The sequence below is a fragment of the Ixodes scapularis genome, unplaced genomic scaffold (assembly GCF_016920785.2).
Source record: "Ixodes scapularis isolate PalLabHiFi unplaced genomic scaffold, ASM1692078v2 PGA_scaffold4__175_contigs__length_147842914, whole genome shotgun sequence".
NCBI lineage: Eukaryota > Metazoa > Arthropoda > Arachnida > Ixodida > Ixodidae > Ixodes > Ixodes scapularis.
In genome coordinates this window covers 101,351,636-101,368,397 of record NW_024609879.1, presented here as the reverse complement: position 1 = coordinate 101,368,397, position 16,762 = coordinate 101,351,636, and the positions used below count along the sequence as shown (strand labels likewise).

At 43.5% G+C, this 16,762-nt stretch overlaps 1 protein-coding gene and 1 non-coding gene across 2 annotated transcripts in view; both read left to right on the top strand.

Moving 5' to 3' along the window:
• LOC8034784 (kinesin-like protein KIF16B) overlaps positions 1 to 16,762 on the top strand; it is a 65,856-nt gene that overhangs the window by 15,873 nt on the left and 33,221 nt on the right. Inside the window, exons 12-20 of the mRNA XM_029986693.3 lie at positions 5,289 to 5,405; positions 7,321 to 7,418; positions 8,728 to 8,802; positions 9,082 to 9,126; positions 9,217 to 9,276; positions 9,776 to 9,898; positions 11,195 to 11,246; positions 12,264 to 12,401; positions 12,961 to 13,049. Of these exons, the coding sequence (XP_029842553.2) occupies positions 5,289 to 5,405; positions 7,321 to 7,418; positions 8,728 to 8,802; positions 9,082 to 9,126; positions 9,217 to 9,276; positions 9,776 to 9,898; positions 11,195 to 11,246; positions 12,264 to 12,401; positions 12,961 to 13,049 (797 nt within the window). The remainder of the gene's footprint in view (positions 1 to 5,288; positions 5,406 to 7,320; positions 7,419 to 8,727; positions 8,803 to 9,081; positions 9,127 to 9,216; positions 9,277 to 9,775; positions 9,899 to 11,194; positions 11,247 to 12,263; positions 12,402 to 12,960; positions 13,050 to 16,762) is intronic.
• Positions 290 to 371, top strand: Trnaf-aaa. The gene has a single exon. It is a non-coding gene; the product is annotated as a tRNA-Phe (tRNA).

The window sequence follows — 16,762 nt, the reverse complement described above, 5'->3', positions numbered from 1 at the left end:
TGATGTTGATTGGGGCGAAGCTCTGGTGGTGCTGATGATACTGATTTTGTTCATAGGTAGTGCTGATGGTGCTGATTTTTTTAAAAATTTTTGTTGCTCATAGATAGTGCTGAGTTCCGGGTTGCGTTTCAACTTCATTAGCTAATGCATGCAGTTTAACTCGATTATATACGCATTTGACCGCAGCGCCCCCTCCTGTATAGACGTTGAGCGGCTACATGCAACGTTTCATCCATGACATCCCCATCTCTTGAGTTACTACCACATCTCGGAGCCCCCTACTCGTTCCGCAGTTGTGGCCGAGTGGTTAAGGCGATGGACTAAAAATCCATTGGGGTCTCCCCGCACAGGTTGGAATCCTGTCGACTGCGCAAACGTTTTTTCTTTTATTAAGAAGACAGATGGGATGGCAATCGATGTGAGCACGGATGCCGGACTGACAAGGCTAGACCCTAAGGAGCTTCGCCCCTAAAAAAGTCGTAGCATGGCGTCCCCTAGTGGTGGGACTTAGCAGAACTCAAGAAGCGCTGCCAAACCAAGCCAATCCACATGCAGCCAACATAAAATCTGAAATGGCGGCTTCTTGGCAGCGTTTCCCGCTGCTCGCTCGTTACGATTTTGTCCGAAAAATCGAACTTTCGGATTTTAAGCTGTTTGAAACATTGGTCGTGAATATGCAGTATTTATATTGGGTAGGTCACGGTTCCTCCTTTAGGTCCAAAATATCTAACAACTCCGAATTATCGGTGTCCGAAAAATCTGTTGGCGACTGTGTTCGAGGGCTCCGTTGGCCATCATTTTTCCATTGAAAATTTCAAAAAATGGCTTATAGCTTTTGAATGATATAACGGTTACTGGTTCTGAAACTTTGGCGTCTGGTTCATACTGCTAACACTACGTATGAACTGAGAATGAGCGTTCAACAATGCATAATTTATTTTTATTGTAAACTTTTTTTAAATTTTTGTTGAACTTCTTTTAAATTTTTGTTTAACTTCTTTTTAAGTTTTAAACAAATTAGATTAACCCTTTAACCACTCAACCCGAGCTGTACTCGTCAGGGAAGGTTGTACCAATATTGCCAATGGCGAGTTACACTCGTCCAGCCAAAATGATGGTTTGCTTTCACTGCCAAACACAAGACAGGTTCGTCCATCGGCTTTAGTTTCAATTTTCAACACCGGAAGGCAGGAGAGGTCGCACAAACATAGCGTGTTTTCGCCTTTGGTACGTATCTAGCCTTGTAACAGTGATCAGAGATGGCAGCGCGCTTGAGTGATGCCGGTGACGGCCCTCGGAATCGGGCTCTTCCTTGCGGCAGTTTGAACAGTAGCGACGATGAAGACATTGAATTTGTCTCTGAAAGTGAGTTGAACATGACGATGACCTCAGTGAGGAATTAGACGACGCGCTGGGTAGTGTTCGAGTGTGGCAATGCGTAAACGCTAGAAACCCGCTAGCTGCGCCTCCGAGGTTTCCGTTTTGTGCAGTGCCTGGGATTCTGTGGCAACCCACTGACGAAAACGACATTGTCAACTGGTTCAAGGTTTCTTTTTTGATTGGGACCTTCCCAACTTCATTGTGACAAAGACAAATCGCTATGCGGTTCCGCACTTCCCAGCGCGGGGTTCTTGATGGAAACCGGTGGACCGCGAAGAGATGATGGTGTTCCTTGCGCTAATAATCCTGCAAAGAATCATTACTTACGGAACTTTGTTAGCGCTACTACAGAGAAATGTCTAGGCACTTGATCTTTTGTTGTGGTGCGTATTTTCAAATAAATACTGCGCATTTCATCATGTGTTATTCTCACTCTTACATGCACTGAGGGAAAGCTTCCATATAAATCAACATTTTCTTTTAAATTTTTTCTGTTAATAACTGTCAGAAACCAATCAAGTACTAATGTAATTGCAAAATCAGAACCACATAAGAAAAAATATGTGCAAATAAAAAACTTTGGGAAAGTTTGTACATTTTTTTTCAAAGATTACTTGGTGGTTAAGGGTTAATCAGTTTCTCTGAGGTTTTCCTTGATGTTACGATTTTTCATGGTGATGGCATTATATGGCAAGTGTATGCCAACCGTCAAGATTTTTTACAGTGGGAAGAAACCGAGTACAGAAAGTTACGTCTTTGTGATCACAGTTCCAAAAATTCCCCAGAAATGGGGACTTATCCCTGCAATTGTCAGCAGTCTCTGAAAGTTTTCTTGGAAGCCTCCGGGCTCCTAGCAACAGTCTGGGGAACCATGCTTCATAGTACAAATATATTCGTATTTTAACAAAAAAAAAAAAAGATTTTTTTTTTTCAGAAAAATTGCAATTTTTCATTGTTTTATTGTGGGTGATTTAGTCAGTTGAACTAAAGTCCTGGCTCATTCCCTATGGTTTCAATGTGTTTGCTTGACCAGAATAATTAATGTATTTGTTTTTGAGTTTCTGGTTAACAAATAACATATCTGGCATTGCCAGGTGTCTTTTATTAATATTTGTGGTACGTAGGAATCAATTGGTAATGACTCATTCGACGTCCACTTGTCCACTTTCAAAATAATTTTGAATATGATTTTGACGTCCGTGACGCCATTTTTTGAAGACGTGAAAATATTTTGAAAAATATTTGAATTATTTTGATGTCTCCAGCTTAGAACTTTGCAGCTTCAGAGTCCGGACTGGGGAGCGATCGAAGGGTGGTGGTCAAAAAATGTCATCTTGCTTGCATGCAGCGTCGCGGTTCGCAACACATTTTCTGAAAACAAATGTTATGCGGTTGGCTGCTGTTTTTATGACCTTTTAAATGATGTGAAATGCAAAAAAATAAAAAAACTTATCAAAGTGTATTAGCTATCAGGCCATACATAATGTTTGCTTGGTTGTGCGAACCATTACAGAATGCGGCACCGCTGCTTTTTATGGTTTATTTCATGTGATTTATATAGACAAAGGAGCTGAATGCCGTGTCATAACATTTTGCAGTAAATTGAAAAATGTGTGTATCTCGTGCAGCCGTGCCAGAATCTTTGTTTGTCCGCACCGGTCAAGAAACATCAAGGAGGCAATGTTCGCATTCACAACCTTTTATTTAACATCCCGATCGTTTCGTGGTTAACTTGCCCGTTATGCACGAACGAAACAGAAGATCTAAACTAAACAACAATCTCACGAAACCCAGTTAAAAACAGGGTGGGAACCAGATGCGAAACGAGACAGCAAACATACGAAGACGCACTCGCACTTTATAAAGTTACAAAAAGCGTGCTAAATTTCTCAGTGTTACGTACTGTACGCACTTCCATTTTCCACGTGCAAGCAATACAGAGGGATATCCAGCTTGCCTTTGTTGTAGACGCAAAATTTTAAGTGAGACAGGTGCCAAGATGCGAGCTCAGAACGCTCAGAGTCACGCCCGAAAGGATCAACTCTCGAACCAGTCCCACACTCTGCCAACTAGGACCAAAACGTCTTAAGCATGCAACACAAGAATCCGTCAAAACGCCAACACAGCACCATCACTAAACAGAGTGAAACTTAAAAAGAGCTACCACGGTGACGGCTGCTGCATTGAGGAGGACGTCGAAATAATAAAGCCGCTATTTTGACGTTTTACGAAAGTGGCGTCGCAGGCGTCGAAATTATTTTTGAAATATTTTGACAGTGGACGTCGATATAGTCACTGCCTAATCGACTTTGCTTAAATAATCCCGTTCACGCATGCCAGCAAGGCACGTTGAGACGAGAGCCGTAGCTGTCGCAGAGGGTCTTAAATCACCGCTATGCCTTTTTTTTTTGTGCGTCAGACATTGCGTGTTTGCGAGCCAAGAAAGGGCCAATGTGACAGCTTGTGGCATTTCTTCCAGCCAGCTCGGGAATGAAAGTACAAAGAACAACAAAAATGGGAGGAGCAACAGCTGCGTGAGCTAGTCCACAAAAATTTCGCAACACCCCATTTTTTTTTTTGTTTTTTTTTTGCACAGAAAAGGGGGGGGGAGGGTGTATTTTAGGGTCGTTTTTTTTATGAGAAAATTGTCGTGAATGAGCGTCATAACGGGTGTCATGAATGAGCGACATGGTGGGAGCGTTAAGTGCATTAAGGTTATTTGTAAAGATTACGCATAAAGTTTGGGTCGGTGCAGTAGTATCAGATGCTATAACCACTAAGCTACTAGCACAGCTGGTCTGGAGAGGTAAACACTCTTATTTGGATGTAGGCGTTCCGGCGAGAGCGACAGGTCTCGAATGCAAACAATAAAATAAAATAATCAATAAAATGAGTACAACATTAAAAGTGAATACAAAAATATAAAAATAAAATAAATTGAAAGAATAAAATGAAATTGCTTAAATATACAAATAAGACAAATGAAAATAGTAAGAATAGTAAAAAAACAAATACATGTAGCATATAAAAATAAAATAAAATGAAAAGGAAAAAAAGAAATAAAACAATATTAAAGAGATTGCAAAATCTGGCATGAACCACACGCCAAGTGTGGTTTGTGCAGGAGACATTCTGTGCTTCCTGGTTTTCGTTGTCATGATCGAGCCTGTAAAATTTTTAAAATTTTTTTGATTCTTGAGAGAGTATTTTTTTGGTTATATTCACCTTTCAAAGCCAGTTATATTTTGGTTTTCATTAGCGGTCAAGCTACATGAGCGCTATCTCTACTCTATGCACCATTCAATAGTGAGTTTCTGGTATTGCATTGAGTGACCTCACGAAAAGCATAAGCGGCTAGAGAGACTCATCTTGTGACGCGAAGAACTTCGGAGTTCACCCTCATTCCAAAGTACCGGACTTTGAGCTGGTGTCAATTGAATGATTTTATGAATTGACATCATCACTGGATACAATTGTGCATGGTAACCCTGAAGCTAAAGAACAGCACTGTGGAATATGAGTTTACCATATCTGCAATCTGCAGTGTCTGTTCCGTTGCTGCGCAATGGTGTCCTTGCGTCGATTGCTAATTTCTTTGTTGCTGTTGCACCTCGGAAGATTGTTCAATTTATATTTTTAATCGTTCATTACTTCACCTTGTCGTGCAGATGTACCACTTCATAGTAGATCCTGCTTCTTTACTGCATGCTTAAGTCTTCGTGCTGAACTTTTAGAATGAGGTGACCTGTAAAGCATACTTTTTCATTGGTTCCCGGGGTTTGTTATAAAGTCATTTGGCCCTAATGATTGCTGATTGAGGTTTAATTACCGTGTTCATGGTAATGTTTGAGTCATTTTTTTATGATACAAAAGGGACAGGTGTTTCGGATTCTTTGGTATTTTTGCAGCTGAGCTGTCCACCAGTCACTCCAAGAAGCGTGTGTTCATCCCTTACCGAGACTCGGTGCTCACTTGGCTGCTTAGAGACAGTCTCGGTGGAAATTCAAAAACCATCATGATTGCCAGTGAGTATAATTGCTGTTTACAATAACGAAAGAGGGACATGGAAGACAAACAGACAACACAGTCTTTCGCTTGCTATCCCTATCATTCTCTATGATTTTTGGTGATTTCTAGAATATTCGCAACTCCAACGCCCTATAGGTGGCGGGGCGGTAGTTCCAAGATGGCGGAAGAGACGGGGATAGATTCTCCGGGATATCCCGTGCGCCTGCTCGCGCTGACGCTGTTCAGCGCGCTAAAAATGATTTATTTATCTACAAATGCGAAGCGGTTAGGGAGGGGTCATATTACAGGTGACGGAGATGCTGATGCACGTTAGGAAAACGAGCATGCTGATATTTAAAAGTTGCAGAAACCTCAAATTGCGAAGCTTTGTGGTGGGTGAGCGTGTTTTAGGCACCGGCCACGTTACTGTTTGTGGCAGAATATTTTTGAAGGTGATGAAGATATGTTTGCGGCTTTGCCTGGTCATTAGTTCTCTAAAAAGAGAGCCGCGAACGGTGGCCGTCAAGCTTCGGAAGAGCAGCGTACACAGTATTGGTGTCTTCGCGTCCCAGCCTCACAACTCGCTGCTCGCCGTCTCGGTTTTAGTGTATTGCAACGCGTAATGGTTCTTGATAGAAAGTTTGTTACCGCAGGCTACCGTGCGGTGTAGCATTACAACCGCGAGCTCGCACTGCGCCTTTGAAGCACAAATTTCAGTGCGCTCCATTAGCGTTGCCGTGCTCATCACTCTAAAAAAGAAAAAAGGAAAATGTTGAGTTCTTTCACCCCTTGGCACATATACGACACTCCTAAACTTCAGTTCGCCGTGCAGCCCACTGACGTCAAACTGACGGCCCCAACTTTTACGAAAGGCTTGATGACGGCGCATTATATTAAACAGCTAAAGTATGCGTCAAAGAGTACCGAAAAGAAAAACGAGGTTTTGCAGTAGGGCCAAGAAAAACCCGATTATTATTATTATTATTTCTTTTTTTAGAGTCCTTTACACTTACTTCATCTATTTTAAGAAGTTGCACAACTCGGCAATCAAGCCGCTCGTGAAGGTTGGTAGCGCTGGTTGAACGTCAGTGCGTTGTATGTTCAACCAAAGTTTAGGGGTGTCGTACGCTCTGCAAAAACTGCCTATTAATATAACCGGCGATCTTAGGGGTTTTATTTATTGCTCTATAAAAATACATATTTTAATATACCGTAAATTTTTTGTACCCTGTTATTTGCAACATTGCGGTCCCTCTGGTCAAAACTGCGTGTTCTAAGCTCTCGTCACAAACGGCTGGTTAAAACAGACCCGCGTTAAAATGCTTCAAGGATTTCTTTATTCGCTTTGTAATCACCTGAAAGCAAGTACGGGTATTCTGTCTTTTTGAAGTACTTGGAATAAATGGTCATGTTCCTTGTAACGGCCTTAAAACGCGAACCCAATTCCGATTTGTATAGCTCAACATACCGTTGCGCGACGAGTTTTCTCCTACTTATGGCAAAGAATAGACTTTCCGCAGACCGTACTATTGACTGCTTAATTATTAGCAGGAGCGTTTTCCATCACGTTGAGTACAGATTGAGCTGGCGGTCATGCACAATACCAGAAATCCGCAGCGTATGCGATACACGAAAAGTCCCTAATGAAATTTGATATTCCGGCCCTTCGTGCAAGGCTGTTGTAAGGCGGAGCACAAGAATTCCTTTTTTTTTAACGCGCTCACTTTTTTCGTTAAAACGGCTTCACGCATCAAGGCCGAAAGTCCCTGCCACCGTTTCCACGCCGCCGCTGCCGCCGCTGCCGTCCCCGCTCCTCTGGTTCTCCGTTCGTCCGCGGGAGGGCGAGCGGCGCGCTGGAGTTGCGAATAGCACTTACGGATCCAATGATGGCAAAATCCCAAAGCCTACATTATATTTTTTTTGTTCTTTTAGCAATTTCACCGGCGGAGTGCAACTATGGCGAAACGCTGAGCACGTTGCGCTATGCAAATCGAGCCAAGAACATCATCAACAAGCCTACCATTAACGAGGTCAGTTATTAAGAAGCACTAATTGTTAAATTCATTTTGTTGGTCTTACGAATGCAAGAATAAAGCTGACTGAAATACTTCAAACGTCAGCCAGTGGCAGATCTAGAGCGGGGGAATGTCCTGATCTCTCCCCCCCCCCCCCCCCCCCCCTCCCCCTTTAATTTCGCAATTGTGAAACTTTAGGTTGGGGAAAACGGGGGGTAGACGTGTTTTTTCATAATCTGATACATTGACCCTTTCACCCTCTCAAAACACCTTCAACCGCCCCTGCTGGTACATTTATGCGATGACGGCAGGTTTTGTGGGGTTTTGTTTTCGGATTACATGGAATTCAAAGCTAATGCAAGAAAGCGAATTTGAATTCTCTTGAGGTCAACTGTACCTCATAGTTAGCAGTGAGCACATTTTGATAAGAAACACTTTCTTGGGAACAGAGGAAGTTAGGTTGTACCGATATGTTTGCCTTGAACGCTGCCGTCACTTCGCACCATTATAGGAATCCTTGTCATGTGTTTGAGTGTATTTCTCCTACTATGGCACACTCCTTATCAGGCTTTACTGGATTACATCATGATTTTTGCTGTCGAAACCAGTGTGAATCTGCCTGGATGCATATACAGCATGTCCCCCCCGAATTATTTACAGGGTTTTTTTTTTCACTGCAAAAATAAACCACACATCACCGAGCACTCAGCCTGTGCCCTAATGTGGCGCTAGCAGTTGGAACCAGATGACCAAGTTTCAGAACTAACTGTTATCTTATTCAAAAGTTATAAGTGATTCTCTGAAAAATTTAATGAGAAAATGTGGCCCGTTCTTGCTAACTGGCGCCATTCAGCTCCGTGTATTCAAGGGTTCCATCGGCCACCATTTTCCCAGTTCGGACTGCTAACGCTGCATTCGAGTGGAAAAGGAGCGTTTGGCGATGCCTAGTTTATTTTTGCAGTAAAAAAAAAAACTATATATTTTCTTGGGGACACCTAGTAGTATGCAATCTAACAAAGCTAGGCAAATATATGAACATATCAAGAGAACCATAAATTTGGAACCAAACAGATAACATATAGATCTGCATACAAGGAAGTTAAACTGAGATAAATGCCGGCTTGGCAGAGACTTTAGTTCAGATACACTAATTCTGACAGTACTCTTCCCCGTGATAAAATGTTGTTAAAAATGTTTAAATTATGTTAACCATATGGAATTTGGTTGATTCTTTTTTTCTTTGCCTTTGCACCATTGTTTTTTTTTTCTACATTTATGTAACTGATTGTCCTATATACTTATTGACTGTCTGATTTGTTTCCAGGATGCTAATGTCAAGCTCATCAAAGAGCTACGGGAAGAAATAGCCCGTTTGAAATCCAAGGTTGGAATCGATGATGTAAGTTTGATTAAAGTCTCTCAATCTCGACAATGACATATAGTAACAAAGTGGTTAATTAGGCTGCTTGTTTCATTGTCTTAAAGATATGAATTGACAATAGGAACCAGGATATAGTAAGACACCACACATCCCCTTGTTGTGTTTTACTTCATCTTGGTTCTTGTTGTTTCTTTGCTTTTATAGTTAGACATACCAAATCTTTTCTTGCTAAAGTAGGAAAAAGATAATTGGTTCGACTTAAATTAATATTTGGTATGTGCTTTGGGTCTCTTGCAGGGTAGCACCTTGGTTATGGAGAAACTTCAGGAGAATGAAGCCAGGGTAAGATATACCTTACCTAAATTGGAGGAGTCAAGCTAACAAGTTAATCATGCATCAGATATGTCACCTCTCTCCGTCTTCATCGTGCAGGTGAAATTCCTGACTGAGGAGTGGACGGAAAAGTGGAAGGAAACCCACAAGATTTTAAAGGTTAGTCTTCAGCCCATTATTTTATATGTCTCGGTAACTTTTGTATGTGTAGATAATACTGCAAGCGGAACACTGCTGTGGTGTTTTTACAACCAGTTGATCGGATTACTTTATTTAAAGTCACAATTATGACTTTGCCATCCTATCGTGCTGCTTTATTTAGTGTATTTGCTTATTTCTTACAAGGCGCTTTTGAAACTCGTTACTAAAAGCATGCTGATTTCAAACGTACTAGTAGTCACATTTTGGAGAAAAAAAAAGTCTAAAAGAAGAAATGAAAGAAAAATTTTGGTGTGGAAGCTTAGTTATGAACAAAATGCAGAGCAACTAATAATTTAGTTACAAGTTGGTCGGCTTCACAGCACCAGTCTTGGTGGTAGGTTGCAGAGCTAAATTTTCGGAGCCACCGTTGGTGATACGACAAATTTAAGAATATAAAATAAAAGATGCGAGCGCAAAGTCACAAGTGCTGACGTGCGACAAACATTTACCTCTCCAGGAGCAAAAGACCCTCGGGCTGCGGATGTCCGGTCAAGGCGTGGTTCTGGATTCCGAGCGGCCACACCTGATTGGCCTCGGTGACGATCTGCTCAGTACCGGAGTGGTCCTCTATCACCTAAAGGTGAATTCACTCTTTTTCTTTTATTCTATAAATGCTCAGCCAGTTCACAGAAACATTTTTTTTTTTTTTCAAATATAATTAGGGGTTTATGGCAAGAATCGGTTGTCTCCTTTTACCTGTTTCTTTTTATATAGTGATTTTCAGGGGAAGTCCCCAGTATGGAGAAAATTTACTTAAAAATAGATTGACTTCCACCTGAAATAAAGCACAGCTCGTGCCGCCTAGGTGACTGGCGACGGCTGAAAAAAAAAATTGTGCTGACGATCACCCGACGTGATATGAGCGAACGGCGTCAGCTGGTTCGATATTTTGATGATATTGCGTCGTGGTTGACTGGAAGTTTCAGTTATGTTACGTTGTACAGTGTCTTGCGTTAACCACAACTGATAGCACACAAAACAGCTAGCACCAAACGTGTTCTTGCGGATGCACTGCGGAAGTTGTTCGGTCGCACGAGTGCGTCTATTCTGTAACGTTCCCTTCTACGTGCTGCTTCACGTTCACGCACAGCATGATCTTCACATTGAATGCGTTCTATCCTAGTGCTAAGGGTGAGACTGTCGGCGCCTACGCATCGACAACGTTCTTTCATGGGCGCGTTTACGCTGTGGAGCAGCCGCTGCTTGCTCTGGCGTATGCTTCGGTCGCTTCATTTTTGCGCGCAAAGGGTTAGAGGGCTGAGAGATCGGGCGACCGAAGGCGAGAAAGAGTGGGTGGCGAGGAGCGCAATCACACGACCCTTGGCGCAATAGCGATTGGCCGAATGCGCCGCTCCTCGGCTACAACTATTATCGGCGAAAGGGCGAGGGTATGACTGCTGTACTCACCGTCTCCCGGCACCATAGCCACCCGTGATAAACACTCGCATGCTCCGTTCATTTTTGCCAACACAACACTTGCCCAGTACAATGAGCTAGTGTGGCTGACACTAAAAAGTCCTCCTGGTCCGGGATTTCATCCCAGGACTTCCCAAGACTAGTGAATCCCAGACCAGGTGGATTTTTTTGAGTGGCCACCAGTTGCCTTGAGGGTGCAAGTTGTGCTCCATTTCAAGTGAAAGCCAATTTATTCTTACTTAGCTCTTTCTCGCTGCAATACGTTTTATGGTATCCTATCGCTATATATATTGTTATTACATGGACACTCGTCTTCAAACTCCTGTTGCTAATCTCTCGGAGTAATTTTTTCACATCTCTACAATTTTGCCATATAGTTATTCAATTTGGTGGCTGTATTACTAGTTCTCTGGGCTTATTGGGTGTTGGCTAGAGGTTGTCAGCAGGCGTTTTGTTCCAGGATGGCATAACGAACATTGGGACCGAGAAAGCAGCCATCAAGCAAGACATTGGTGAGTCATTCTCCAGCATTCTGTTGGTAACGATTGTTGACCGATTCCCTTTAGTCTTTTTGAACTGAGAATGAGAAAAACATTGATTTGTTTCTGCCACGCTATTCTCCGGTCACTGGCATAGACCAGGAGTGGCCAAGCTGCGGCTCACGAGCCGCATGCGGATCTTTGCGTGTTAAAGTGCGGCTCGCGGCTCCCTCCCATTTGCCCATTTGCCCCCCCCCCAAAAAAAAGGAAAGAAATGGAACGGGTTTTAAATCAAAAGACAGGTTGCGGTTTGTATAGTATCGTGCTACTGCTACCTTATGTATAATTGGACTGTTTTTGACGCGGATAGATTGTAAGTAGTTTGAGTTGTGTTTATTGCTCTAAACAAAAGTTTTTTTGTTTAGAGCCCCCCCTCCCCCCCCCCCTCGGCTCTTGGAAGGTTCATGGTCTTGTTTGCGGCTCTTAGGCCGAGTCAGCCTGGCCACTCCTGGCATAGACAAATAAACTGCCGTGTAAATCTTTGGTTACTTGTGTTTTCTGAAGAGAACTTTCAGCTTTCAAAGGGATTGTTCATTAAAGTCTGCCCGACAAAATCTGTAGATATCTAAGTTGTTTATGAAATATAGACCTAACATTTCTTTAAGCATTTTATAATATGGTATCGCTCACGACGTCTGTTTTTCTTTGGTTTTTACGCGATGATGCAGCATTGTAGCTGTGGTGCTCTGTAGTTGGTGACAGGTGTGCAATAGAAGCTCAGTCTCCAGCATGTGCTCTTTGCTCTCCACCAGTCTTTTGCCGCGCCTGCAAGGAAGTATTATCAAAGACAGAATGCTTATGTTGGAGGCAGAGCATCTACCGCATTCTTAACCTGGCTTTGACTATAGTGTGTATCAAGCAAGCCCCCTTCACCTAAAAACATTCAAGTACTGGCCTCATAGTCATCTCCCCTTGCATTTATGACTGACTGGCATTATATTTGTGTACATCGAGAGTTGCGGGGGTGTCAGAGGTGCGGTCTGTTTGCAGTGTTGTCTGGCAGCGGTATCCAGGACGAACATTGTGCCATTGAGTTGGTGGATGGTGGCGCCACCCTGTCGCCGAATCCCGGCTCCGAGTGTTACATCAACACCCTTCCCATCGATAAGCCCACCAGACTCACCCAGGGTAAGATCCAAGCGACCGATCGTAACTTTTTCGTCATTGAACAAAGAAGTTGAAATCGTTGTTGAATGTCGAGTGTTTTCAGCCCAGGCATTTTTGTAGTGGATACAAAGGGCGGTGGAAATGGGGAGGGGATAGATTAACTTGCAATATGTGCCCCATGGAAAGCAGCATAAGAATGCTTGATTCAATTTTTCATGCATTCATTTGCACGTCAGCTACCACAAGTATCTACGTTACAAGTATCTTAGGAGTTGCGAGACAAGAGAGGAAATATAGTGCTTTAAAACTTTGGTTATAGCTGGTAGTATATTTGTAGCTCTAAAAAAATAGAACTACTACAGAGCACAAATGCGGTAATCTTTGTGTGCTTTAGTCTATGTCTCGTTTGCACCGTGTCATTCTCTTTGTCTAGGAAAGAACTGACTTATTTATTCAGTTTGAAGGTAGCTTAAAAACAGCCACTACTGTTGTCAAAACCTGTATTGCCCACACTGTCCCATCAACTACCCGAGTACAGGTAACATGAGTTTTATGAGGGTACCTTCTGTTTTCTGTTCAGGTTGCGTAGTTCTACTGGGGTCGACCAACGTGTTCCGCTACAACGATCCCGCCGAAGTGCATAAACTGAGGAAGGAAAAGGAGCGCCGAGTGAGTCTTCTAATCTTGTGCATGATAATCTTCTGGTATTAGCATTACAAAAAGCATGAATGGTGATGGAAGAAAGTCACTTTTCTTGATGTCTCATATTTAGTGTTGTGCAAATGTTCGAAATTTCGAATAGTAGTTTTGAATAATACACTATTCGATATTCGCTTTGAGACGAACTGCGGCATTAGTATTTTTCTACATACCATTCATCGCAGCGGGTTAGCCCTGTTGTGTTCACCCCTTACCGTGCAGAGGTGCACTGCGGAGAAGTGACACCTGCCAAAGTGACCTCCACAGGTGTCGCTTCTCTGCAGTGCATCGGTGCTCGGTAAGAAACGCACTCCATGGGGTAACCCAGAGCCGTGTATACAGATAGTTTGGTCAATGGGAGGTGCGGGCAGAGCCAGGGCGTGCACCAAACGGAGAAAGTGGGCTGGACATGCTCTCTTGGCGAACCAGGAGCCTAAAGGAATCCCCTAGCAGCTAGGGTGACCACCCCCCCGCTAGCGAAATGCGGGACACAAAGGGGGAGGGGGGAGGGCGGGGCGGGGCTAGAGGTATTTTTTTAACACTCACACCACAAACCGAGGCTCTGTAAATACATTTAATATTCTGTGCTGTTTATACATCTGCTCACTGTATTACAGCAATTAAGCTGAAATAATTTTCAGTCCCAGTGATATACCTTTTTATACTAAATGTGTTCTTAAATGTGTCGACGTTGAAAACATAAAAATGGACTCTAGCAGAACTGAGTGCATCAAATGAAAGTGAGAAACAGTAAATCTTTTTTGTGAATGCTTACTTTTATCAACATGGTACTACACAGATTTTTAACATTATTTAATTCTTTTTCGACTGTTGTAATGTTGCAGGCTTTATGCCTTGTCGGGCTGTCGTCACTAAAAAAAAAAATCAACAGCAAGCATTTAACATTGACGCAGCGATTTGAAAATAATTACAATATGTTATATATAAACTTTTGGCAAACAATTTTCTTTTAAAATATTTTTCCACCAAGGGGAGAGGCACAACGGAGCATGCCAGTCGGGTCTCCTCCAAGAACGACGGTCGCTTCCGCCATGCTTGGATAGAAAATGGCGTACCATTGCAATTCACACGGTTACCAGCGACCTCCGCGCTTCCCCGTTGTTCGGCAACACCATGAGTTGCAGAGTGAATCTTACTACAGTCTGAAATGCGGGACATTTTGAAGATTTGGGAATTTCTTGCGGGACGCGGGTCACAAGCCCTCAATGCGGGACAGTCCCGCGAGTCGCGGGACGGGTGGTCACCCTAATCTACATAGCAGTAAACTTTTCAAAATTAAACTGTGGCTGTTATACAAGAGTACCGTATTTGCACGAATATAACGCAGTCACGAATATAACGCAAGGGAAGATTTTGATCCCTTAAAAATAAAAGTATTATACAATTATAACGTGCACTGATCGAGGGCACCTAAAGCTACCGCATTCAAGAGCGTAACGGAAGTGAAAAGAGGCCAAGGGTCGACACACATGTTTTTATTCTACTCGTCGTCGCTGCTCCTTGTCACTGCCCATGAGCATCGCGTTGTCCTCGGTACCATCAATGTCGTTGGGGAGACAACACTTGAGGAATGCGTGTGCCACAATTGAGCGCAACATAGCCTCTCACACGTTTGCTATCCCCTGCATGACTTGCGAGATTGACGCGTCTCGTCGGCATGAGCTCCTTTTTGCGATGTCAAGCCACCGGGCGTCACCACCAGGTCGCTCTCGGCCTTCCTGATTGCATTTTTTGTCCGTTAAGTGACCCCTGCAGTCATCTAGCACAAGCATTGAAGGGATCTTCACCGCTGCACCTAGACGATTGTCCCACATGATGCAAAGCTAATCACGCATCGTTGCGTCGTCTATCCAGCCTTTCCCGTTGCACCCGATGTGCATGCACAGAGGGAAGGTCTCGTTCTTTGGAGTCGTCTTTCTCTCGAAAAGGAAAAGGGCGGCAGCTCGCGTCCGTCGGTCGTACATGCAAGCGTAGCCGTGACTCGAGTTTTCTCGTTGCCGTTGTATGCTGGCGCTACCGCAAACGTCCACGGCGTAATTCAACGGCACGTCCAGAAACATTGGTGTTTCGTCAGCATCGTCGATTTGGCTAATTATGTAGTCATGGTGCCTGCGCGAGACGATCATGTGGCGCCAAAATGCCATCAGCTTCCCTTCGTACTTAGATGTGAGCTTCTGGCAGATAGAGGTCCTCCGGTGAAGCAAGAACCGAGCGCGACGCATAAACTTTTGGACCCAGGAGCGACTGGCCTTAAAAGTGTTGCGAGAGAGACCGGCCTCTCGTGCTAGCTCCCTCACCTTGAGCCGAATAATCTCTGCGTTCACGGGCGTCAACCGTCTGCGACATTTGCGTGCAAACTCTCAGAGTTTCTCCTCGAGATTGGGTTAATGATCATGCTTTGGTCCGCGGAAGGCATTCCGGGTAGGCACCACATGGAAAACCTTTCACGGGTTGTGCGCCATCCTCGAATTGTCAACTTCCTCACTCCGAGAAGTTGTGCCATTTTCGAGTTCCGGATCGCTTCAAACAAGAAGATTCCCTCCTCCTTGAAAGCTGCGATGTACTGCGTCCTTTTATACATTTTGAAGTCAGTTGGTACATGAATGCGAGATGACTGTAGTGCGAAGAGTGAAATGTACTTCGGCACACGCAGAACAAAGAAGTTGGGGGTTCAGTGCGATACCGGCGAAACAAAAGTGATGAAACACAAAACTTCGATGTACAATTTGGGAGTGGTTGCCCCCACCGCCTTTGTTGGTTGTCCCTCGCCCTCATGCACCTATCCACGTACGTCACTCTGTCCCTCGCGCATTCTTCTTCTTGGCTTCTCTTAGTTTTTCCCATAGCTTGACGAAGGGCGTGCGCCCGAAACGTCACTTGTTTCCTTTCCCCGTCTTTTTGTATGTCTTATCTCTGACGCTGTAAGTTTTGTACCCACTTTTACGTGCCTCGCGCACCGTTGCCGTGTGTGCTCAATGCATTCTACGATCACCAGAGCCACGGAGATTCCTTTCTGCAATTGCATTTTCTCTCTTTCCCCTCTTCCTTTGACTCCTTCCATTCCATCGAAGGGATGGCCTTCCCCCTTGCTCAGGCGCCCGGTGGCAGTGCTTGATTCCGAATATAACGCGACGCGCATTTTGAGGCCCACTATTTTTAAAAATAACTCGCATTATATTTGTGCAAATATGGCATGTGTTGGGGCATAAATGCCCTGACAAACTGGCGTAATAATTTGTAATTATTTGTTTTTAAAATAGAGATTGAAGAAAGAATATTTGCATACAGTAGCAAGGTTTGTAAACCCACTCAATTAGGTATAGCTGAGCATCTCTCTAGGTTTCATTTTATGTCAAATCCATCATTTACTTGCCATCCCAAGGCAACAGACTTTCTGAGATCCCAGTTTATTAAAATAGTTACTCTAAACCACTTATTTTTCACGGGCTCAATACTTTGCGATTTAGGTCAAAGCTTAAGTTTTCGAATAATTTGTGGGTTCTAATTTTCGCAACGCGGTGGGATCTCTATATAGATTCGAATGTGTTTACATTTTACTGGAATTGCTTGTGGGACCTATTTTTGCGAATTGTAGGCAATTTGCGAAATCCGTGAAAATTATGTCCTTGCAAAGATTAAGTTGTTTACAGTAGTTCAAAATT